This window comes from Malus sylvestris, chromosome 11, assembly GCF_916048215.2.
Source record: "Malus sylvestris chromosome 11, drMalSylv7.2, whole genome shotgun sequence".
In the NCBI taxonomy this organism is placed as follows: Eukaryota; Viridiplantae; Streptophyta; class Magnoliopsida; order Rosales; family Rosaceae; genus Malus; species Malus sylvestris.
The window spans coordinates 30,810,628-30,836,552 of NC_062270.1; the positions used below are offsets into that span (position 1 = coordinate 30,810,628).

The 25,925-nt window shown below is 39.9% G+C and overlaps 3 protein-coding genes across 4 annotated transcripts; 2 read left to right on the forward strand and 1 right to left on the reverse strand.

Moving 5' to 3' along the window:
* Positions 1 to 5,112: 5,112 nt before the first annotated feature.
* On the forward strand, positions 5,113 to 7,340 carry LOC126591382 (uncharacterized). 2 transcript variants are annotated; one of them, XM_050257054.1, is made up of 2 exons: positions 5,113 to 5,397; positions 6,097 to 7,340. In XM_050257054.1, the coding sequence occupies exon 2, from the start codon at positions 6,237 to 6,239 to the stop codon at positions 6,735 to 6,737; it is 501 nt and encodes a 166-aa protein (XP_050113011.1). In that variant the 5' UTR covers positions 5,113 to 5,397; positions 6,097 to 6,236; the 3' UTR covers positions 6,738 to 7,340. The 2 variants fall into 2 exon arrangements, with proteins under 2 accessions (XP_050113011.1, XP_050113010.1); XM_050257053.1 differs by having other exon boundaries at positions 5,114 to 5,397; positions 6,123 to 7,340.
* Positions 7,341 to 13,643: 6,303 nt separating this feature from the next.
* Positions 13,644 to 16,965, forward strand: LOC126589208 (protein LHCP TRANSLOCATION DEFECT-like). Its single transcript, XM_050254414.1, has 2 exons — positions 13,644 to 13,962; positions 16,598 to 16,965. The coding sequence occupies exons 1-2, from the start codon at positions 13,702 to 13,704 to the stop codon at positions 16,853 to 16,855; spliced, it is 519 nt and encodes a 172-aa protein (XP_050110371.1). The 5' UTR covers positions 13,644 to 13,701; the 3' UTR covers positions 16,856 to 16,965.
* A 1,641-nt stretch (positions 16,966 to 18,606) lies between these two features.
* LOC126589206 (protein MOS2-like) lies at positions 18,607 to 20,200 on the reverse strand. Its single transcript, XM_050254412.1, has one exon. The coding sequence runs from the start codon at positions 20,152 to 20,154 to the stop codon at positions 18,817 to 18,819; it is 1,338 nt and encodes a 445-aa protein (XP_050110369.1). The 5' UTR covers positions 20,155 to 20,200; the 3' UTR covers positions 18,607 to 18,816.
* Positions 20,201 to 25,925: the final 5,725 nt, after the last annotated feature.

Consider the following 25,925-nt stretch of genomic DNA (forward strand, 5'->3'; position numbering starts at 1 on the left):
GATTTCGACCTAGGTGCAGGCCGAAATCGACGAGTTCCATTGGACCCAGTTCGCATGTGGAGTCTGGGACAGAAACGCAAGGAAGGCTTGCTTGTCCTAAATCGGCTCCGAGTTGACTCGCTCGCCACTCAGTGACAGAAGCGTAATCAAAACCCGGAAGAAATGCAGGTGCGGCTGATATGCTTGAAAACTGTGTTTTTGGTTGAGTCAGAAGCTATGAAAAGTATGAAGATTGCCAAGAATGGTGACCAAAATGAAAGTTCACAAGAGTAGTATGGAGCTTCAATAAATGTGTGTTTTGGGGGATGAGAGAGAGAAAGAGAGAGAAAGGTCTGCGAAGGTTCTCTGGAAAAGCTTTGGGTTCTTGAGTTTCTGCAGATTCACGGTGGAGGTTGTGGTGAGGTTTCACGGTGGTGAGATGAAAAAATGAAAGAGAAACCGACATAGCTTTTCATGTCGTTTCTGACAGACGGCGCCAAATGTTGATGCACAAAATCCGGAGGATCTTGTGTTGGAAGTATGCCCACAAAGCCAATCATTTGATGTAATAGTTTTTGGAATACTTATTGTATTAAACTTTTATATGTTTAATGAAGGGCAAAACTTATTGTTAATCACTATTTATTGTATCATATGTTTAGGCAATAAAGGAATCCAAGGAATGTATTTGATCTAAGAGACAAGTGATTTAAGTAAGTTAGATTAACGAGACCTTTCTCTTATGTTCATTCCTAAAACGTTACTAGCCATAGGATTGCCAATTGGGCATTGACAATCCGCTAAGGTTGGTATGTGTTATGTCGACTCAAGCGTGAGTATGACTAGTCTCAAGTCATTTGGTGTTGGACACTAAGACAAACACATAAATGCTCGAAAGAGTAATCGAGTACACTGAACTACGATCAAAAGAAAGTTCGAACATACATGTCATGTAAGAACTCGATAGTTGCAATATGCAAAGTAGTCCTTTGACCTGAGGCATTATAGATGTCTAATGGTTAAGTCCTTGACCTTTGATCATGTCAAAGGCATTCCATTGGAGTGTCCACGGCATTGTTGGGGTCCAGCTATCTAGTTATGTAGGCATATGAATGCACAACAAGGGATCTCTAACCTTCCATGGTGGAAGGAGAATACTCTAAGATATGATTCGAGAGTCTTTGGCCAAAGCATATGAATATGACTTAGGAAGTTTGTTCCAAATCTTATTCAATAGAATCATATGGAGACGTATCACATTGGATAGTAGACATGAAACAAACTATCACTTAAACAATGTGATTAAGAGTATTGTATTAGAGAAGGACCGTATTGCATTGTAGTTGTAACTGGATAGGTTCTCCAACCAATTCTACTTAGCTTGGGTAACCATGACATGCTGCTAGGTGTCACTCATGGTTTGTGGAAGCCCTAATGATTAGCAAACACTAATTTTAAGGGAGAATTGAAATGTGGTTTCAATTCACAATCGATCGTTAAGAGTAACAATCGCCCACTACCTCGCTAAATGGAACCTAATGGATCGTACACCGAGTAAGGATGAAAGTGAAGAAATTAAATGAAATGGATATGCAATTAAATGGTTTAATTGAAGAATGGTCAAAGTTAATTAATTATACGAAATGTTCGTATTGGGCTTTTAAGTTGGTTTTGGGCTTCGGGGCCCAAAAGCGTTTTGGTCCACCATGCCCATTATGTTTAAGTTGTATGACAACTAAAACAAAATGGGCAATTAGCCCAATAACATCAACATGGCCGGCCATAGGGTGAGTGGATGCAAACTTGGATTAATTACAAGTTTGCCACTCACATGTGATGAAGTATAAATTCAACTTTATAGCTTTATTTTCATTTAGGGTTTTCTTGATGAAAAGAGGTGAAACATTTTCTCTCTTTTTCTCTATAGAGGCCGGCCACTTAGAGAAGTTTTAGCTAGCAATCTATTCTTCTCTAAGTCATCCATTTCTTCTTCACAATATATCCTTGGTGAAGAGACTTAGAGACATCAAGCTTTTGGTGTTTTGGAGAACATATCCTCAAATCCTCAAAGAAGCAAAGGAGCACTAAAAGGAAGAAAATCACAAGGAAGATCCAAGGAGCAAGGAGGTGACTTGAAGGCCCTCCACTTGGGTGAATCCCTTGTGTAATCAAGGATAAGCTTCAAGGGTAAAGAATCTCTAAATCCTTTATTCTCTTTAATGTTGTTAAAGAGTTTATTGGTTCACCATTCACTAGGCTTTGAAAGTCATGGGTTTTATGAATCGTTTTTGAATGCATGCCTACTTTAATGTGTTAATAGTTTGCATATGTATTCAAATATTCTCACATGTTCTTAGCTAGGACAAAATTTTTCCTTCATCTTGTACCAACGTAAATCCGGCCGTGAATCACACAAACGCTCAAAAACACAAATATGTATCATGGTTCACCCCAATGTTTGGGCTACGTCCACACTGATGTTGATTATGTATGTATGTATGGATTACAATAGATCGGCAAGGGAGCTCTCTGTGGATGCAGCCCTTGCCCTTTTGCTCTCTATATTGTTGTAAGGGTTGAGTGTGAGACTCTCTCTTAATGAAGGTGAAACCTTCCTTCATGAGGGTGAGGGAAAATCCATTTTATAGAATAAATGCTCTCTCCCCTTTTACATTTGTCATGGGCTTAGGGATGAGGCCCAAAGACGAGGCCCAATATATGGTACCAACAGAAACAAACCTCCATTTTGCCCTATGAAATAATTGATTTTCACGTACAACACAACAATTTACCTAGCACCAATTTGTAAATTAGTTCCATAAAATTTTGAAAAAAAATATTTGAAAATTTCACCCACCAATAACCAGGAACGTTAAATCAATTTGAAATTTTAATTCTTATGGAATTTAAAACAATCGTTAATTAGCCAAATTGTAAGAAAAATAAGTAGGAAAAATAATTAAAAAAAGAATAAAATGAGAGTGTAAGTGTATTCGCAAGCGGAAACAGAGTGAAAGAATTTTGCTCATTTTAGAATTCTTTTTGTAGGATCCACTGTTTTTTTGGGTTAGATGTAGCCCAATTTTATGCTACCCAATAAAGGAAATTATTAGCCCTAGTGGTGGATTTAGCCTCGTTTTTCAGCTCATCAGGGATGAAATTTCTCGCTATGACTTGAAATATAGTAGCTTCATTGAGGATAAAGCCCTCATTGGAGATGCTCTAAAGACATCATTATCCGAAGCCCTCACTCGCTTCTACATCTTTGCCGGTGAATTCATGTACATTTCCTGTATGTTGAAGCCAGGGGGCTTTATTTGTTGAAGCCGAAGTCGATTGTCCCATATCAGATCTTGGACCAGCCAGATATTGGGCTGCAAACTGCAAAATAAATTGCTTCCAAATGGAATATTCCACAATTGGTATCAGCAATTTCACGTAAGGACGCTGATGGATCCACACTCGGTAAATTCATTCGTCGCTGGGCTGCTATTGCCCTTGGCTCCATGGTCGTCACTGTCGACATAGGTGCTACAGCGTCACGTTTCCCACCTCTTGATTTCCTCAACTCACTGGTTGATCGAGCTCCAATAAATTTTGTCTTTGTTAATGTTGTAAAATGGAGATTAGTGTTTGATAGCCCCAAAGATTGCTTCTCTCAAGTTTCTAAGCTGCCAGTACCGCGGTGCTAAATCCTACTAGAGCTGAAGTTGTGTCAGCGCTTGTTTAGAAATGCGCAATGCAAGCATCGAGATCAAACAAGGGTTCCGAAAGGCCATCCGCGTGGAATCAAGCTATAAACCTGCGGAGAATATTGCTTCCGCCCATGGGAGACAACGTTTTGGGAAATCTTACTTCCTTCTTTATAGCAAGGAATGAAGAAGGTGAAGTTGTACATCTTGAAAGCTTGGTTGCTAAACTGAGAGAGGGCTTTGAAAAGTTCAAGTTAAGGTGAGCTAATGGAATTACAGCGGAGAAGTATTTCAACTATTTAGAGAGTATGGCGAGCAAGTTGGAAAGGATGACAAGGACAACTATTGTTCCTCCAGTACTGGAGAACAATTCAGAAAGAAAAAAAAAAAACAGAAATTCTAATATTTTATTTAATCAAAATATACTTGCTATGCAAAACGAAAATTACACAATAATACAGAAATAAATACAATGGTACTAACGTGAGTACAAGAAATGGTGGAAGGTCATGATAAGGTTTATAGGATAATTAGCGGATGAAAAACTTTATCGCTTCTATTGTGGTGGTCTATTTGTTGCTTCCGTCAAAACTTTATTAAACTTTCTATTAGTGTGAAGTGTGGCACAAGAATAGATTCTCCCAACCAACTCATATCACACCACGTGAATTAACCCTAAAAAGCAAATTTTTTTTTTCAAAAATTTAAAACTACTCGTAGAACTAATAATTAAAAAAATAAAAAATTATAAGAGCATCTTCAATGGAGATGACAAATGTTAATTTGATGGCTGATGTAGCAATGTCAAATTTTTGCTTTCTCCAACTCACATGTTTTTTTGTTATAAATGAAATTTGTATGACCCATTTTTAGTCTAAATGTTTTTTCAAGATTTATAATTGGTGCATTAATATGACTCACACAATAAAATATTTAAAGAATTGACATATCTGCTGGAATTTTAATATGTCAAATTTGACAGCAAATGGCTCGTATGTCAATCCATGTAAGATTGACATATATGTTGAAGTTTTTTTTTTATTTTCAAATTTGATTGCATGACATTCCACTTAAGATTTGACATATTATTTAGAGATGGTCTAACTCGTAAAAAAAGTTTTTGAGTAATCACTCAGATTAAGACAATGAAGTCTTTCCCTTTTCAATTAAGTGGTGTCACCGTCATTAGTACTTTAAAATTTTATTATGTACTCATCGTAAAATATGAAAATATAGAGTGCAGAATGGGTTTCGATGATAGCAACCTATTAGTTTTTGTTTTAATTTTGTGAGTTTTTGTTTTAGTTTAATTGTTTTTTTTTTTTTTGTTAGAAAAATAGTTTGTGGTGTAAATTCATAAATGATTTACGATAAAAAGAAAACCTAAGAAAAAAGAGAGTAAACATAACTATTCACCATTGAAAGAATTAAAAATTAAGGAAAAGGCCGTATTCATACCAATTATTTGTGTGGGATCTACTGGTTTGGATTTGCGTTGACTGTCTGGCTCGTTCAAATAAGAACGGAAAAATGCGTTGAAGTGGGATTCAGTACCTTTCTTAAAGATTGAGTTATGATCCATGTGTTCAACATAACTTCATAAAACTCTTTGATTTCTCGCTTTCAGAAGGTTCTTTCACATGGGTATAACCGATAACCTCAATTGATTGATTCTTCGCTGGGTCCGGATTCACTGTCAGCTCAATTTCCACTCGCTTAATTCTGGGTAAGTTTTTAACCTAATTGCTATTAATTTCTTATCTGGTAATTGTTTTCACTTTGGGTACTTGATTGTGGATCTTGATTTTTGATCATTACTCAATGCCTTTTTGATTAGTTTGTGAGATTTGACTGTTTATGCTTAATCTTTGCATTAAATTGAATTAATGGGGGTTTTGATGGATCTTAGTATCACGTTGTTGATGCTAATTAAGGACTTAATTGATCTTTTAGGATGTGTTGGATTTCTTGATTGCAATTGGAGCAAATAAATGAAAATGAGGGAAGTGAGATTTACTGCATAATCTGTAATTTGGGTTTTGTGACTTAAAAAATTGCAATTTCGAAGATCTTCAGATTTTGCCAAAACTTGGTTGATTTCCTTCTGTATGAGATCAACTAACGGCGAGATTTTAACTACTTTTCGGGTTGGAATTACTCGAAAATGCATAGGTAGTGATCTCACTCGTACCACTCAATACCCTGCCTTATCCACTCATGCTTCTGAAAATGAGGTTTATGTACCCTGCCTTATCCACTTATGCTACTGAAATTGAGGTTTATGTATTGTCATTTTGCAGTTGAATGAGTTTCTAAAATATCACAGATTTCGACTTCTAAAAATTGACCGTAAATTTGTTGGGAAACTCTACTTACAATCTGATTTAGAGCTACATTACTGTTCAAATACACCATTCATATCCAGAACCGCATTGGCTGATGCTGTTGCAGGAACGGCTCTTGAACTGAGTTGGTTGTAACATCTCCCTCTACAAGAATCTGTTCGCTGAGAAATTCCCTGTCACAAGGTGTCTGCTCAAACCTTTGATTAAGACGAGAAGAAACATGGTTCAGACGCTGGAAGCTATAAAGGGTGGTGGAGGCTCCATCAGAATCGGGACCACTGGGACAGTCAGTTCCCTAATGACAAGAGAATTAGAGTCCAGCAAAGTTGCATCTCCGACGCCTGCATCTTCCAGAAATAAACATCAAACAGCTTCTGTTTCTGTTCTCTGTGGTGCTACTACTCCAAAAAGGCTACAACCAAGAAAGTCATGCGATGAAGCTAGCAGCAGTGGAAGCAGCAATGACATTAATGTGAGACACCCTGAAGTTTCCCAGAAAACAAAAACTCATACTAAAAATACTAGTCAAATCCCGATGCTGAGCTCTGATCATCCTGGTCTGGATAAAACTCCTAGTAGGCAGAAAACTAGTAAAAAAGGAACTAACATTGTTGAAGTTGTGGACATAAAATGTGGGAGCTCGGATAGAGCATGGGCTGGCCCTATAACAAACCGACTGAAGAAGCTGGGTTTCTCAAAGCTATCTGAGAGCATTGTCTAACCTGGCAATTTCTTCCCATCGGATCTTAGATTCCTGTAACTATATGCAGAAATACCAGTTGGTCGATTGTTCTCCGAGACTTCCACCATAGAACATATGCTTGGTAGGAGCCCGTTGCATCTCTTTTTCTTCTTTTGTGTTTTTATAACTGATTCAAAAGTCCGGCCCAAATGACTAGTAGAGGAAGCCATGTCTTTGAGTTGGGGATGAGCCTTTTTCGAGCTACATCGGTTGCTTAGTTCGAGTTGGCTGAAGTGCTCGATTTCTCTCATTATGAGGGATCCAACGGTGCCTCTGGTGCCTATTTCTGCAGGAGCACATGCCGCCATCTTTGCAGCGTCTCTGGTGGCAACAGTGCCGGATTTAGACATGTTCGGTTCTGTTGGAGTTGAAGGGGTGGCTTGCAGATGACGAGAGGTGGTTTTGGATTCTGTACTGGTGAGGAAATTGCTTTGCTTTTGGAACATCTGGTGTTTTGCCTTTGGTATTTAACAAGGATTCTTTACCTTATGTCCTTTATCTAAAGTGAACAGCATTTGTTGGTTGGTTGGTGATATGGTCACCTCATTCATGTGCTTGCAGATAAAAAATTAGATTCATTTACTTGTGCCCTCTCCTTTCTAACCATTTGGATTATGTCATGGATTTATTATGACCGGATGATCCTGTGGACGATGTTGGTTACTCGATTTTCTCCTTAAGCAAGTTGTGAAATTCCCACATGACCGGTCTAGCAGCATGCAGTCTCCGCCTTGCAGGAGGCTCTGAGTTCAAATCTCACGGACAATAGTTGCCGATTGAAAAAAAGTAAGTTGTTGATTTCTTTTCATGTCTTGAATGGCAAGGGAAAATAAAAGGATGGTGTTAGTTTTGGTGAAGCAACTTGAGTGCTTGGTAGATGTGGCATATGGGGGATGCCGGTGAAGTCCCGCTTTTTCTTTTGTCTATTTACATCACATTTGAAGAGGTCATGGGAAAGGCGTGATAGAATTTCTCAACACACACCATGTGAATTTTCCCTTTCTCCTAATTTGAGAAGGGGGATTCATTCTCTCCATTTCTTTTTAAATCTGATTGGTCAGAATAAATGAAAATAAATTAGTATCAGAATATGGTTTGGTTTCTGGTATGTAGAGAACATATAATTAAGGGGGGCAGGTGGAGAAATTGAAGTTTTGAAATTGAAGAGAAAGGCTGGAAGGCAAGACTTTCAGCCATTTTTCTGCAGAAGAGTTAAGAATCTGTCATGAGCAGAGGGGTATGGGTCACTATGAGTTGGCTGCGACAATTTCTCTTTCTGTTTCTTTCTTTTTCTTCGTTTTCAGTTTTCGGTTTTGAGTCTTTTTCACACGAATTATTTTCACATTTCTTCTACCATCGTTGCTTCCCCCCCTTCTTTATTCATCTTCTCTCACATACTATTCCTCTATCTACAGCAAAAAAATGAAACTGAAAAAGAAATAGTTATTAGAACGATTCATCTTTTTATAACTTATAAATCTTATACATAAACTATAAACAAATTATATCACTTTATTGGTTATTAAAACGATTCAGATTATTTATTTGTTACACAAAAAAAAAACAAAAAACTTTTAGAACTCTTGGTAGAAAGAGATTTCGCTAACGAAAAAGCTTTCAATGCTATGCTACCCTATATCCCTTCCATTTCCAAATATTTTTACAAATACGTTTTTTTTTTAAATAGAGGTGCGTTTTTTTTTTTGGAACTGCCATTAAAAAGTTATAATAGGATTTTTGGTTGGATGTGAAAGACATCTGTTGTTCAAAATCAATTGTTCCTTACTATTCTCTATCTATTTTTTCTCTAAATTAGACTCCAAAAGAGAAGAGGAGGGAAGGGGGCGGGGGTGTTAAAAATCACATAAAATATTAATAAGAACAATAAGGTTCACTATGCCGAATAGATTGAAGTTGATAAAATAAAATAAAAAATCAGTCAATTAAATCTTTTTAATGATTTCTTATGAGTTCTTGGTACTCTAAGAAGTGTGAAATTGTTGTATTTATCCTATCACGTTACTTGAAGATAGAGATTCAAAATGACTTGTTTATTTGTGTTTATTTATTCATGTTATGTTAGTTATAATTTTTAAAAAAAATTTATAAACAATGGGGTTAAATTGATTGAATTCTTGTTGACACTTCGTCATACATTATCCATTCTTCATATAGAAGAAAAAAGTATAAATTATTATGTACCGACCGAACCGATGATTATTCACGATTCCATAATTGAATCAATTACATACTGCAATTCATGTTAGGAATCCCTTTGAATGTGGAGTGGTTGAGGAACTCGTCAAATAACCTTATTTGAGGGGCGGGAAATGAAAACACACTCATGTGAGGGCGACGTCAGCCACAATATAAAATTAATAAAAAATTTAAAAAATTAATAAACAATGTAAAAAATTAATAAAAAAAAAGTAAAAAAATGTAAAACCCAGTAGGCTTCGAACTCAACGACTCTCGTCGGAGTTCGTTGCCGAGGCTGATGATACACCCACATACATATGGGAGAGATCCAGTCCCTCCTCTGCCGCAGCTGCCGCCACACCCCACACCTCCTTCGCCCCCACGCACTCGCGATCCCCCTTATTCCACTCGCGCGCCCAGATCGCACGATTTGGGATTTGCTTTTGGGGGGAAAGAGGAGAGAGAAAAAGAGATAGAGAGTTTGGTTAGGGAGTGGGGAAGATCGAGACCGTTGATGGAGGCTGAGCTGGGTGGGAGAGTGAAGATGGAGGAAGAGAGGCGGCAATTGGGTGGTGAAGGAAGGTTTGGGTGTGTTGGGGCGGAGGGAGTGGACATGGGTTGATGGGAAGTTTCTGCCGGGGGGGGGAGGGATCTGGGTGTGGGTGGTTTTTTTTGGTTTTTTGTTTTTTTTTAATATTTAATTAATTAATTTTTTAATAGAAAGTGGTACAACCCGAAATGTCCATTAGGATTCCGAATCGAGCTGTGCTGGCCGACACCTGGAAGGTGATGATGCCATAAAGTATAGTGATGAGAAAAATATGAATAAATTTACACCTTAAGTACCTAAAGACAGGAGTGCACTATGAGCAGGAATGAACCAATTTCACACGCGACATCAGAGCATAAGTAAAGTACGGTAGTGTGGGTAAGAATCATAACCTTAGAGGTAGCCACATATACTGAGATTTGCCAAGAATCCTCGTTGATACGAACTTTCAGCAGCTAAAACCTAGAGGGGCACAAAAACAAGGGTGAGTGGGCCTGAAAATAAAGTTTTTAATAAACACTCGTATAATTTCTCAAAAAATAATAATACATACGTATATATAAATCATGCTCGAGAGTAGTGAAAACCGAGTATATACCATGTCATGTACCTCAGCAATAAAATAAGTAAGCCATGTGAAATAAATCAATGTAAAATGATATGCTAGCCAGAGTCACCTAACGTGACCTGTACAGCTGAACCTATAGCTCATTAACCAATTCCTGTACATGAGTCGAAGCCACCTAATGTGGTATGTACGACAAGCTGAGTGTAAAACGCGCTACGATCACGTGAAGGTTGTGCGAAGTATCGCAAGTCACCTACAAGTCGGAACCACCTAATGTGGTCTGTATGACAGGCTAGCATCTGCCTTGGAGTCAAGGTGAGTGTACAGTGTGGGAGGTGAACGATCACGTGAAGGCTGACCTTGGCCTCGGGCGGAGCACTAACACCGGGGTGCAGGATAATGAGCACTAAATGCATCTAAACATAACCATACTGAGTGTGATCACTATCATCAATATGTACTTACCTGAAGCTTACCTGGGTGTCGGCAGCATCATGAAATAATATGTATATCTATACTAATGCATATACTAAAATGTAATGCAATTGACATAGCATTTACAAACGCAAATCCATTTAAAACAATTTCTGGGAAAATAGAAAACATATATACATATATATAGAAAACCAAAAGCCCACTCATTGGAGTTTGCACTACAACTCCCTAGCACAAACATCAAGGCATGACGAACGATCAGTGCCTATAACAATTATCAAATCATGTTACATATCCTATCAGGAAGATCCGTGCGTCGGATTCCTGATCCGTAAGTTTCTAATATCCTTAAATATTATGTACTATAATGTATCAAAGTTTAGTGACGATCCAACGGTTGGATCATCGATTGCTACAATAATCAAGCGAACCTTAATGGAACTACATCAAACGATGGAAATTCGTCAATCGGATTTCACCAATAGAATCAGGGTATTCAATTTTAGCCTAGGTAGGTTAGGGGACGTCTCGGCCCACGCGCCCCTGCAGGCGTTGCCGCAGGTGGCGGTTGGCATCCCGGACTCGCCAGAAAAATCAACTATTTCTAAAAATTTACCAAATGCTACATAAAAGTAGATCTCAGTAAGGGGAACAATTTTCATACCTGTGGCCAAGTTTAATTTGGGCAAAAAACACCTGAAATCCACCTCGATCCGCCGGAAACCCTTGAAATGGGTGTTCTTGATTCAACTCCAAACAAACTCCGACGCCTCCAATGTTGATTGGGCTTTGTTTCTGGGTTCATGGAGAGTCTACTTTGTGGTGTTAATTGAATGAAAACGTTTCAGGTTTAGTGGATCTCGGCCAAGGGTCCTCACGGCACCCATGGTTCCCCTCGGGATGTTTTCCCCAAAATACAACCAAATTCATTATAATTTTAGGTGGAAAAAGGAAGAGGAGGGTAATGGAATGTTTTCCAGGTGATGGATGGCAGCGATTCGTTGGAAAAATCGCCTGAAAAAGTGTCAGAATGTGTGGAGGAGCCGAGTTGGGTATGGGTCAAGAGGAACCTGGCCAGTTCCTCTCCTTCTCCCCTTCTCTCCTTTCTCTCCTTTCTATCCTCACCCATTGGTCACCCTCTTCTCTCTCCTCTTCTGAATAGGCATCCCGCCCCTCATTTCTCTCCTTTATCTTTCATCTCTACCGTCCATCTTTTCTTCCTTTTAATCTGGGCCACCCACGTGGCTTTCCATATTTTGCTCCAAAAATCTGGAGCTTTCTTGATATTAATTAATTTACTAAAATGCTCCCAACTTTAAACATTAATAACTCATTCGTTATAACTCTAAATTGCGTTCCGTTTGCGCCCACGCGTCCGTAGCGTCGAGTACTACGAGGATACGCTAAGAAAACGAACCTTATGTGACATGGCAAGACGGTCCATGTCTTTGCCTCGAAGGGCATTTCCATAAATTCACATTTAAAAATTATTAAGACTGCAATTTTTGGGAACGGGTCGTTAGAAAGACTGATTAAAAATCATATCCGAAATTACAAATAAAATTATTTTGTATTATTTAAAAAAAATACTAATATTTTATTATCTATTGCTAGGGCTATTCAGTGTAGAGTGGAGATGCAAAAGGCAGTTACTGTTCACTGGATGGATTAAATAATGAATAGCCCGGGGGGGGGGGGAGGCTTAGCAACGGTGGAACTGCTCTTAGAGCATCTCCACTGGTGCTCCAAATGCCAGGGCAATTGGGTTAAATTGCTTTTGCCCCCAAAAAATATTGGTCCACATGCCCAAAATTTGGTAGGCAACTTGTGGGCTCTAGGAAGCCCCGTCAGATTGCCTGCCTAAGAATTTTCGGGCCTTGAGCTTGTTGATAGTGGCAACATTAACATGGTGGCAAAGTGAGGTCCCTCTATGTGCGCAACCCAGAGCCAAATGACTCATTTTTTCGCACGTTTCAGCCGTTAGATTTCCAACGATCCATTGATCTGGACTGTTAGATTTCCAACAGTTCGTTGATCTGGATGGATTTTCAAAAGTAAAAAAATTTGAAAAATCTCATATTGTGCCACGTGGCACAATCTGGCGAATTTTATTTCAAAAATTTTTGGAAATCAACAACCAAGATTTATTCAATAGTAAAAAATTCAATAAATTACTGAAAAAATTCTATAAATATCCAACCATCTTCTTCATTCCCCACACCACAACTAAATATTTAGGGAACTTTAACGAAAAACTCCTAGTACTATTCACTTTAACGAAAAACCACAATTTTACACTAAAAAGTCAATCATGGTACTATTCACTTTACCCTTTATTTTGTCATTTTCATTAAAACTCAAAGTTTTCAAGCCATTTTCATTAGTTTTCCTCAATATTTATTCTTACTACAATCTCCTATATTTGTTTTCTACTATCCAAATTCCTTTGTTACCACAAACAATGAGTGAGATCAAGCAAAGGTGAGAAAAGGAGTTAAATAGGCAAGAAAGGCATGAAAACAAGGATTAGGACATCATGTCTCGACGCCACGAAGATACAACTCTTAATTCAAAATGCTTTTTGAGAAATGAAAAAATCCGCATCATGAGACAAAGGGTTTTCGCCAAAGAAGAGGAAGTTCTAGACACTTTAAGGGTAGATGGACCAAGCCACACTGAATTTTATCGCCTAGGTTTAACTAATAATGCTTGTTGTAATGTTATGTTTTTGCATTGTATTTGAAATCATTTATTGGAATCAAACAATCGTTTTATTTTAAAAAGAAAACTTAGAAAGTTCACATTTAATTTTTTTTAAAATATAAAAATTGTGAATAGTGATCACTCTTGCTCTCGTCATTCCCATCTCAAACGGGTGAAGTTGCACAAATTCAACTACAGAGTGAACAGTAAGGACAATCCAAGTGTCTTTCTCTTGTTTTTACTCTTCTAAAATGAGTGGACTTGCTCTTAAAAGGTTTAGTACGAGGTTGCAATGTAATTTGGTTAGGGCCTCAAAAGTCAACAAATTTAGGACATATTGGCTATTAGTAATGCAAACGAACGGACCCGATCGTTTTTCCACGGTAACCGCGAAAGATGAAGGCGCATGTATAATTCCCCACTTGAAGACATGAGTGGATAGAAGGGAGTGAAGTGACCCAACTGAGAACATCCAGAGAAACACAGAAATGGCTTCAATTCCATTTACTAGCGCTGCTACCCACTTATGCTTCGCCGACAAGTCCTTCAATTCTCCAATCGAATTCAGTACCCGGTTTCTGGGCACCCGGAATAGGCTCGGGTGGGTCCGACCGGTTGGTATCGGAGCCTCCAACGGGTCGAGAGCCAAGTGCTGGTTCAAATTTGGTAAAAATGGTGTGGGTGCTGAAGATGCTGGCATTTATGGAAGCCAATCCCGTGATGATTATGATAAAGATGACGTTGAACAGGTTCTTTTACTTTCTCCCTCCTCTCTCTCTCTCTCTCTAGAAAAATCTAAATTTTCTGTTGAACAGATATGATGTTAATTAATCATATAAACTTAGTTTGGATATTTAATGTATGAGGTGGAAAGCTTTTATATCAGTATTAGTACTCTAAACTAGGCTAAGAGTAGAAGGGCAGGGTTCGAACTCGAGACGCAGTATTTTTAAGAGGCTATATCTGCCGGGACAATCCACGACTTGCAAACCTAAATTAAGATTGAAACAAGGTTTTATTTATAATATTCTTGGAGACATTATCTTATGGTGTAAAGAATATAGAGGAGAGAGCTAGAGCAATGAGGGTTAAAGGAAGAAATGAGATTGAGAAATTTATTCAACCAAAGCACATATCTTGGTAAGTTTCTTTTTTTTTTCTTTTCTTTTTTATGGTTTTTTTTTACATTTTACTATTATTAACGAAAGGGTGGAGGGTTCGAAAAGTTACATTAATTTAGGAGATATGGAGTTTTGAACCGGGATGCATAGATAGAAATCCAACACTTTGTCCACTAAGATATTGGACCATATGCACGTCTTAGTAAGTAAGAACGGTTTTGTTGAGCAAATTTTAGGCAAAGCATTGAATTTAAGGAAAACTAACGAAAAATTAAAAAAAAATTCTATTTTAACGAAAAGCCTTTGTAAAGGTATAGTGAACAGTGTCAGTTAAAGGTAAAAATTGGTTTTTCGTTAAAAGTGAACAGTACCGGGAATTTTTTTTATAGGTTTTTTATATTAGCACCCCACAAAATGTTGAATGCACCCCACATTTAAATTTAATATTAAATGACTTATTTACCCTACTATGCAATGACAATTTGACCTTATTAGGTTTAAAAAAAAATAAAAAATTTCTAAATACACCCCATATCACTTTTAACGTATTATTTATCTTCTTCAACTATCAAAACCTCTCGCACCCTCCATTGTTGAATAAAACCCTAACCAATGAAACTATAAACATGTTGATTGAGAAAAATTATTTTTGACGAATGGAACACAAAATTGATGTTTAGGAAGCTTCACATGAGGTAAGACTTCATATTTTTCATTGTTTTGGTGATTCGACAACATTGATAATTATTAATCCTGCTTTTGCTGCGTTATTTATGCTTCTATGTTCGTATTCATCTTTTAGGGATCACAAGGATTACATGAAGAATTAAACACCAAAAATTTCCACCAAATATTAAAAACACACGCACATGGTTTTAATGATGGAATTGAAAACAAACCCACATATGCTTTAAATCCCAACCAGCATCTTTTGTCAAAATTTCAGACGGCATCTTTTGTCAATCTCATAATTCAAGACTTAGCACTTTTGAATCTCATAATTCAAAAGCCATGGCCACCAAATTGATTGTAGAGTGAGTCAATGGTATTCATAAGATGCTTTCTTGCAGGTCGACTTGGTTCGACCAAAATATGCACAAGAAAATGGAAACAACAAGGTATCTTTGAAATTATTATTATTATTATTATTGAAAGACATTCAAATGAATCTAAACATTTTTCAAATCATTCAATTTGAAATCATTCGGCAAACTAAACGGTCAAATGTTTAGATTCAGTTCCTGAAAATTAGAAATGAGTGTTATAAGATTTGAGAAATGTGGGGTATGTAGAAAATGTGGGGTTTGAGGGTATTATAGGGAAGTATGTGGGAGTGTATTAAGATAATTTTTAATTGAAAAAGTAAATGTGGGGTGTATTAAGTATGTGGGGTTCATTAGATATTATATCTTACAGATTTAGGAATAAAAATTCGGATAATAAGCTAGACTTTATATTTTTAAAAGAATTGACTCGGAATGCAAGAAAAGAAACTACTTCATGGGGCAAAGTCCGTTATTGTCCCTTCACTTAGGACTGTGAATCAGGGCCTAGCTGTTAAGAGAGAGGTGTAGGGTGCTAATATAATAAGCCTTTTTAAAACTCCCTTGAATTTATTGGTCCGTGTTAGTTCCAATATTCAAGAGGGAAGGATGAACGTTAGACTAATATTTGTGCTCATTGGCAAATGCTCATCAAGTTATATTTCTTGCTGAGTTTTGAATTCTGGTTGTCCACCCAATGGGAATTTGAATAAGCGCAAGCAATTCTCAGTGCAGCAACGCTCTTTTGCCGGCATATACTGGAAACAAAAACTTGCTCAGGCCTCTTAAAACTTTGAGTTGATCTTATGAACTCAATAGCATTCGAGGCGATCTTTAAATTCGGTGGAGGCTCAGATATGTGCATCACACCCGTAACACAGTGGAGGCTCCGATATGTGCATCATGCCAAGTGTTGGCAACACGTTATAACGCTTTGCCTTGCGTATGTGCTCATGTTGCACTGCATTGTAGGGAGGAAAATTGCAGGACAGTGAGTTTTCACTGCGGTCATGTTTTCGTTGTTGTGTGTTTAATTGTACGTTCACAGGCGGACATTCCTTATTTCTTGGTCAGCACCACGTTAGTATTTTGGTTAGAGAGGGTCCGTTTTATTGTTTATACATTACTTGTGCAACCGAAACATGAGTTTTGTTGCATACAGCGAAACTTTTCAAACACGACCGCAATGGAGAACTCATGGTTATGCCTTTTGATGACAGTATTTCAACTACATGGGCATGCTTGCTGTGGAAGGTACATATGATAAGATGAACGCTCTTTTAAGCCAAAACATCCACCCAGTAGACATTTTGTTGTTGATGGCTGCCTCCGAAGGTGACCAGCCGAAAATCGAAGAACTTTTGAGAGCCGGGGCGAGTTACTCTGTCGAAGACTCCGATGGCCGAACAGCCCTTGAGAGGGCTGCGAGTGACGAAATCAAAGACCTTATTCTTGGTTTTTCAGTTCAAAAAGCATGATTTGGATAATATCATTAGCTCCTTTTTCCTTCTTTGGTTTGAGTTTCACAATGTGTAATATTTTCGGTTGGTGATTTACTGCATCAATGGCTAGAGGCTTTGTCAATTTATCCCTTGCTTTGATTTATTTGTTTTTGGCCATTGCGGATCCTGCGGCTCCAAGGTATCTATCTACTTTGAACAACGAAGGGTTTTTTTTATAATTTTTTTAAGGGATTATTAATTAAACTAAAATATTAGCATATGAGTAAAATTGGATTTTTGACTTACTATTGCGGTCTAATACTATTATATTTCACTTGAAAGTGAGGTTATAGATTACAATCTCGAAAATAGGAAGTTACAACCAATTTATCATCTATCCCTTAGTGCAAATTATACCCATGTACTAAAAAAAGGCTTTGTGACTATGGATTCAGTAATTTTGACACGAGGATAATCAGATAACATGGATGGAGTTATTAACTCAAAGGAGCCACTTGGTATTACAATATAATAGTATTCCTCTTCATTTGTAAATGAGAGATCTTAGATTCAATTTTCGCGAATTTGAATCACATTATTACTAGCTATTATAAGACTAAGCTTACCCCCTTTCTTTTAGTGTGAACAATATTTTTTCTTTTCATTGATATGTGAATCTCGTTTGTTAAAAAAATAAAAAAACTCAGGAGCTCAACAACGATATTATTAGAGAGCTTGATCTGATAGGCTACAATATGCATTTTACTGGCAACCTCACACGTGTTATTCATAGAGTCTCACTTTTGAGAGAGCCACTTACCATTCCTCTAAATTAAAAGAATGCAAGTTCAGGCCTTACAACGTAAGGTTATTGGGGAAAATTACACCTTGCAACAAGTTTGATGCTTCTTTTTAGGCTGGCTTGGTGTGAAATTAGAACTATCCCCGAACAAATTATAAGAGGAAGGGAGGGGTTTACCACACGAAGCCTGCATCGGCGGCATCGTGGTCGTGTGTGCGATGCTCCAACAATAAACAGAAGGTGGGGTTAACCACATAAACCAACTTCTTTCTGAACTAATTACGGGCTTCTTCACCGTATCAAATAAACCACCAAGCTTTCAATTCCAGATCAAGAAAATCATTTGTATAAAGCCTGTTGCATTCCGATCTACAACTTCCCTATGAATTCATTACCACGACTGGCCGTCCTCGAGTAAATCTGACAGATTAATAGCAAAGAAACGATTTAGTAATTGCAGTTATCCCAAACTGGAGAGACAAGTAATTGTCAACCGTCAAAGCATCCCGTAGCATTTAGATAATCAGAGCATAAACAAGTCCATATTGGGACAATGGGGAAGTAGTCAAACAACCAACACAGTATGTACACCAAAAGAAATCCAGCTGTGTGTTAACGAGCTGATATACTATGGTCTTAAATCACCGTGAAATACTTGCTGAAAAATGACATTTCAGATCAAAATAATCAATTTCTATTTCCAGCAAAATCGCGACCAACTGGTAAGGCAATGGGTTTTGGTTCTGCTATTCAAAATTTTGACCATCATACAACACAAGAATAGACTTCTTAACCCAGAGAGTACCAGACTACCAATAGCACCATTGTAATGGATACACAAAGGCTCATCATACAACTCTTACAGAGTTTGATATTGTACAATGAAGACTATGATGGTATAGGTGCAAGATGATATAATTAAACGAACTCTAACATAAGTGCATGGTAGTGGAATACCCATAAATAAGATTTTAACAGGCAACGCTTATTAAACTAAAGAAATATTCAGCTGAATGAAATAATAAAATTCACAACACTGGAAAGTTCAAACACGGAAATAATGATAAACTCCCAAGTTCATATAAGTACAAGCAGTATCGCATGGGAAACAAAGATATCAAATTTAGTTGACAGGAATTTCAGCTTACAAACACAGTATAAAGGGAATGAAATTATGAATCCAAGTACCTATGAATCAATATCCAAGATCGTTGGGATCACCAGTAAACTCGGCAATCTGCTCAAGACCCACATTGAGCAAGGCATGGGTATCGGAATCCTTGACAACACCAGTCTCTCTGTCGGAATCCTTCTCCACAAGACTACCATAGACCCCCTTATGCTTCCCAGATAACACAAGAACCGGTCCGCCACGCCTTGGCAGGGCAGTCTCAAGAAAATCCTGGGACACCCCCTGCACAAGCTCCCTATTCCCATCCATAGATATATCACAGGTGTAGGGTCCAACAACATCCATCACCTCTCCTTTTCTCAAATACAATTTCCCGCCTTTCAAGTCCTTGCTAATAACCCTGACCCGAATGTTCCTCGCAAGCCATGTCGAATAACCCCTCGGCTCCTCTCGTCTCGGCTTACTATCACTACCCACTTTCCTTTTTGTCTCATTCAATCTCCTCAAGCACTTCTCTTCTTCTTTCGAACCCAATTCCGCAACTTCACCCGCATTCACTTTTACTACCTCTTCATCTTGCCCCTTGCTCTTACTCAACAGCTTCAAAACCAGTTTCCCATTACTCAATTTCTCCAAAATCCTACCTCTCAAACCCACATAGTCTCGACCCGCAACGATCCTAACTTCCTTCCCCACATCCCCTTCTTTCCTCTTCTCCTTCTCTTTCGAATTCTTTCTATCCTTCTCTTTCGAATTCTCTTTCGAATTTGCAAGAAACCCTAACCCGTGCCTATCAGTACTCCGAGTATACTCCACAATTTTCACATCTTCCTTCGCATTCTTCCCAATTCCTCTACCCGGGTACCACCCGTACCCGGTAAGCAACGCCTCGCCGTAACCCTCCACCGGCATCTCTTCGTACTCCTCCAACCCCCTATGATCCGACAACCGCTCCAAATCGTCTTTAAACTTCTGCAGCAGCGTATCCTCCACGCCTCTCGATCTCGGCCGCTCATCGTTCCCCAACCTCTCCCGATTCTCGGATTCCGATTTCTCCCGAAGATTGAGACCGTACGAAATCTTGGCGTCGGGGTCGTCGTTGACCGAGAGCGTCTCGACCTCGAACTGGAGCTCGTGGCCGTTGGGCTCGGTGATGGGGAGCTCCATGTTCTTCATCTTCTTGTGGGGCCGCCATTCGTTGGGGATCGGGGCGATCACGCGGGCTTTAGGATCGGCGGATAGGGGTTTTGAAGCATCGAATTCGCTGACGAAGTGCTTGGAAGCGGCGTCGTTTGCGTTGTTTCCGGTGCCGTTGTCGAAGTTGGCGGTGGCGGAGGAGGGGTTGCGTTTAGGGTTTGACTTAGAGGAGGATTTGGGAGGGAGAGAGAAGGAGAGTTTCATGGTTTCTCTTGCTAGGCTTGCTAGCTCCTACTGGCTATGTTTATGTTTGCGTGTGTTTTCAGTGTGGCCTTTTATTGGGCTTTATTTTGACCCGAGTCCCATAACTTAACCCACTCAAATTACGATTGGGCCAAATCAGACACCTTTGTTTAATCTTAGTTGTATTCAAGGTTGTAAAATACGCTAAGTGATAGTCGGACGGTAGATTAGGGCCTATCGAGGAGATTTAAATAAATTTATTATATATCGCATAAATAAGTGTCTGCTTACAACAACAACAACAACAACAAAGCCTTTTCCCACTAAGTGGGGTCGGCTATATGAATCCTAGAACGCCATTGCGCTCGGTTTTGTGTCATGTCCTCCGTTAGATCCAAGTACTCTAAGTCTTTTCTTAGAGTCTCTTCCAAAGTTGTCCTAGGTCTTCCTCTACCCCTTCGGCCCTGAACCTTTGTCCCGTAGTCACATCTTCGAACCAGAGCGTCAGTCGGCCTTCTTTGCACATGTTCAAAATCACCAGAGCCGATTTTCTCTCATATTTCCTACAATTTCGGCTACTCCTACTTTACCTCGGATATCCTCATTCCCAATCTTATCCTTTCTCGTGTGCCCACACATCCCACGAAGCACCCTCATCTCCGCTACACCCATTTTGTGTACGTGTTGATGCTTCACCACCCAACATTCTGTGCCATACAACATCGCTAGCCTTATTGCAGTCCTATAAAATTTTCCCTTGAGCTTCAGTGGCCTACGACGGTCACACAACACGCCGGATGCACTCTTTCCATCCAGCTCGTATTCTATGGTTGAGATCTCCATCTAATTCTCCGTTCTCTTGCAAGATAGATCCTAGGTAACGAAAACGATCGCTTTTTGTGATCTTCGCTAGATTGCTCCGGTCATTAGTGTGGATAAGTATATAAATGGATAGAGATAGGAAAGCAAACACAAGATGTACGTGGTTCACCCAGATTGGCTACGTCCACGGAATAGAAGAGTTCTCATTAATTGTGAAGGGTTTACACAAGTACATAGGTTCAAGCTCTCATTTAGTGAGTACAAGTGAATGATTTAGTACAAATGACATTAGAAAATATTGTGGGAGAATGATCTCGTAATCATGAAACTTCTAAGTATCGGAGTGTGGTGTCGTCTTGACTTGCCTTATCTGTCTCATAGGTAGATGTGGCATCTTCTCTGGAAGTACTCTTCCTCCATCCAGGGGTGGTATCTTTAACTGGTGGAGATGCACAAGGTAATGTATCAATTTCACTTGAAGCTTACTTGTAGTTTCAGGCTTGGTCAAGCGCGATACAAACCATGTAGTAGGAGTCCCCCAAGTCGCCGAGCTAGGGGGTCTGCTGAAAGAGGTGACAGACAAGGTAAGCAATCAGAGCTCCGACTGATTGTTCACCTTCTCCCCATCTTGCAGCAGCATGAAAGATAAAAAGAAGAAAAATGAGAAGAGATGATATGAGATACTTTTGCTTTTGAAGAAGTAACTTTCCACAGGCTTATTCTTGAACTGAGCTGGAGGGTTTTCTGGTTTCCTCCAGAGTATAAGGCCGACTGAAGAATTTGAGGGTCAAAACAAGTCCATCAAATCTAGAGTACGTTCTACCCTGCTGATATGGGATACTTTTGCTTTTGACAGAGTAATGAATGTATCGGCACGTGTGCTGTTACGCTTGTCTCCACATGCTTCCTTGTATCCTTCGCACTTGCCCTATCTGTTCCTCAAGTAGATGCGGAATCTTCCCTGGAAACATAAGATGTTGAAGATGAGTACTCGAGAGCAATGCCAGGTAAGTAATCAGGTAAGGGGTTCCAGGCAGTCAGTTCCTGGCTGGAAGCTTGATTCCAAGTGCTGACTGATTGCTCTCTTTCTCCTTGTCTTGCAGGTAAAAACAAGGCCAAAAGAAAAGACAGGGAAAAAGCATGATATGGGATACTCTTGCTTTTAACCCTGATGATATGAGATATTCTTGCTCTAGTATAGCTTGTTTGCAGAGGTATTATCGGGGGGGAAAGAAAGCTGAATATTTCGAAAGGCTTCGTTGGGAGTGCCCTCTCAGATATGATGAAGGGTTGAGCATTTTTGCAGGTCTGCCTGTCCGTTGGGGATGGAGGTCGACATATATAGGAGTCTCCCTAACAACAAGTAGTAATGTTATTCCTTTACCCTGCTTGGTCATAGCACGGTAGTGGGAGCTGCCAGTTTCACATGTTTTAACTCTGTCAGAGCACTTTGAAAAAGTGGTCTGTGGTATCTGGCTCTCGAGATTCGGAGAACGATGCCTCTTCGATTTTTGAGAAAGCAATCATGCTGGGGGTATGACTCTCGAGATTCGGAGAGCAGTGTCTCTTCGATTTTTGAGGAAGTAATCATGTTGGGAGTCTGGCTCTCGAGATTCGGAGGGCGGTGCCTCTTCGATTTTGGAGCAAGCAATCTTGTTGGGAGTGTTGTCTCGAATGTGAGTAAAGGTTGGGCATGTTTGCTAGTCTACCTTGCCACGAAGCACAAAGGTTGACACATAGGGACTTTCCAATTATCCAGCAATGGTACTGTTCCTTTACCCTCTCTTCGATTTTGAGAAAGTAGTCATGTTGGGAGTCTGGCTCTCGAGATTCGGAGGACGGTGCCTCTTCGATTTTGGAGCAAGCAATCTTATTGGGAGTGTTTTCTCGAATGTGAGTAAAGGTTGGGCATGTTTGCTAGTCTACCTTGCCACGAAGCACAGAGGTTGACACACAGGGACTTTCCAATTATCCAGCAGTGGTACTGTTCCTTTACAGTTGTGGGTAATAATATGGTAGCTAGACCTTCAAAATTTATGTGTCTAAACTTTTGTTAGTGCTGTTTCTTTGCTATTCTTTTACCTTTCTTGGTCAGAGCGATGTAGTGGGAGCTGCAAGCTTCACGTGCTCAACTTTGGCAGAGAACTTTGGCAAAGTTATTTGTGGTACCCATGAGCTATTGTTGCGTGTGGGAAGTGGGTGATTGAACAGTAAGATTCATGTGCTTTCTACTTCACCAGAAATCTTCGACATAATGCCCATAATTTCTGCAAAGCTGAGTGTGCGTGTGACAGGTGCTGACAAGGCTAGAAAAGTAGGTGCCTCTTCGATTTCTGAGATCGGCCCTCGTGGTCTCTGAGCAGCCCAGCTTTTGAGAAAGCGAGCGCCTCTTCGATTGATTCGGAGAACGATGCCTCATCGATTTTTGAGAAAGCAATCATGCTGGGGGTCTGGCTCTCGAGATTCGGGGAGCAGTGTCTCTTCGATTTTTGAGAAAGTAATCATGTTGGGAGTCTGGCTCTCGAGATTCGGAGGGCGGTGCCTCTTCGATTTTGGAGCAAGCAATCTTGTTGGGAGTGTTTTCTCGAATGTGAGTAAAGGTTGGGCATGTTTGCTAGTCTACCTTGCCACGAAGCACAGAGGTTGACACACAGGGACTTTCCAATTATCCAGCAATGGTACTGTTCCTTTACCCTCTCTTCGATTTTTAAGAAAGTAGTCATGTTGGGAGTCTGGCTCTCGAGATTCGGAGGACGGTGCCTCTTCGATTTTGGAGCAAGCAATCTTATTGGGAGTGTTTTCTCGAATGTGAGTAAAGGTTGGGCATGTTTGCTAGTTTACCTTGCCACGAAGCACAGAGGTTGACACACAGGGACTTTCCAATTATCCAGCAGTGGTACTGTTCCTTTACCCTTGTGGGTAATAATATGGTAGCTAGACCTTCAAAATTTATGGGTCTAAACTTTGTTAGTGCTGTTTCTTTGCTATTCTTTTACCCTTCTTGGTCAGAGCGATGTAGTGGGAGCTGCAAGCTTCACGTGCTCAACTTTGGCAGAGAACTTTGGCAAAGTTATCTGTGGTACCCATGAGCTATTGTTGCGTGTGGGAAGTGGGTGATTGAACAGTAAGATTCATGTGTTTTCTACTTCCCCAGAAGTCTTTGACAGAATGCCCATAATTTCCGCAAAACTGAGTGTGCGTGTGACAGGTGCTGACAAGGCTGGAAAAGGCTGGAAAAGTAGGTGCCTCTTCGATTTCTGAGATCGGCCCTCGTGGTCTCTGGGGAGCCCAGCTTTTGAGAAAGCGAGCGCCTCTTCGATTTTTGAGATCGGCCTTCGTGGTCTTTAAGCAGCCCAACTTTTGAGAAAGCAAACGCCTCTTCGATTTCTGAGATCAACCCTCATGATCTCTAAGCAGCCCAGCTTTTGAGAAAGCAAACGCCTCTTCGATTTCTGAGCAGGCGCCTCTTCGATTTCTGAAGCTTCGTCGAGTGCAGATTTTTATAGGGGCTGGCATTAAGTTCCAAAGCACACTTGAATCTCCACCAGTAGAAGCTTCATTCTTGCACTTCTAAGATCTTGATTTGTCCGACCTCTTCTCTCTTCAACACCTTTGAAAATGTCTGGCCCCTCCGACCGTCGTTTTGACTTGAACCTTGTTGAAGAGGCAGCCCCGCCTTCTCCAGACAACATATGGCGCCCATCTTTCGTCTCCCCTACTGGTCCTCTTACCGTTGGGGATTCCGTGATGAAGAATGATATGACCGCTGCGGTGGTGGCCAGGAACCTTCTCACTCCCAAAGATAACAGACTACTTTCCAAACGGTCTGATGAGTTAGCTATTAAGGATTCGCTGGCTCTCAGTGTTCAGTGTGCAGGTTCTGTGTCTAATATGGCCCAACGCCTATTTGCTCGAACCCGCCAAGTTGAATCATTGGCGGCTGAAGTGATGAGTCTCAAACAGGAGATTAGAGGGCTCAAGCATGAGAATAAACAGTTGCACCGGCTCGCACATGACTATGCTACGAACATGAAGAGGAAGCTTGACCAGATGAAGGAAACTGATGGTCAGGTTTTACTTGATCATCAGAGATTTGTGGGTTTGTTCCAAAGGCATTTATTGCCTTCGTCTTCTGGGGCTGTACCGCGTAATGAAGCTCCAAATGATCAACCTCTGATGCCTCCTCCTTCTAGGGTTCTGTCCAGTACTGAGGCTCCAAATGATCCCCCTCCGGTGCCTTCTCTTTCTGGGGCTCTACCGACTGCTGAGACTTCTCCTAAGCAACCTTTGTGAAGGCTCCCTCTTGTGTGCTTATTTTGACTCATGTATATGTACATATTTGTAGCTTATCGGGGATATCAATAAATAAGCTTTCCTTCATTTCAACGTATTGTGTTAAATACACCAAAGCCTTATTCGCTAAGTTCTTTGAATTTTCTTTTGTTAAAGCTTGTATGTTGAAGCTTTCTGAGTGGAGCATGTAGGTTGGGGTAGTGTTCCCTTAATTTCCCGAGTGAGGAAAACTTCTCGGTTGGAGACTTGGAAAATCCAAGTCACTGAGTGGGATCGGCTATATGAATCTTAGAACGCCATTGTGCTCGATCCTGTGTCATGTCCTTCGTTAGATCCAAGTACTCTAAGTCTTTTCTTAGAGTCTCTTCCAAAGTTTTCCTAGGTCTTCCTCTACCCCTTCGGCCCTGAATCTCTGTCCCATAGTCGCATCTTCTAATCGGAACGTCAGTAGGCCTTCTTTGCACATGTCCAAACCACCGTAACCGATTTTCTCTCATCTTTCCTTCAATTTCGGCTACTCCTACTTTACCCCGGATATCCTCATTCCTAATCTTATCCTTTCTCGTGTGCCCACACATCCAACGAAGCATCCTCATCTCCGCTACACCCATTTTGTGTACGTGTTGATGTTTCACCGCCCAACATTCTGTGCCATACAGCATCGCCGGCCTTATTGC

Coding starts and splice junctions, on each gene's coding strand:
- LOC126591382 (XM_050257054.1), top strand. CDS start 6,237: ATGGTTCAGACGCTGGAAGCTATAAAGGGTGGTGGAGGCTCCATCAGA.
- LOC126589208 (XM_050254414.1), top strand. CDS start 13,702: ATGGCTTCAATTCCATTTACTAGCGCTGCTACCCACTTATGCTTCGCC. Junction 13,963..16,597: donor ATAAAGATGACGTTGAACAG/GTTCTTTTACTT, acceptor TTTTGATGACAG/TATTTCAACTACATGGGCAT.
- LOC126589206 (XM_050254412.1), bottom strand. CDS start 20,154: ATGAAACTCTCCTTCTCTCTCCCTCCCAAATCCTCCTCTAAGTCAAAC.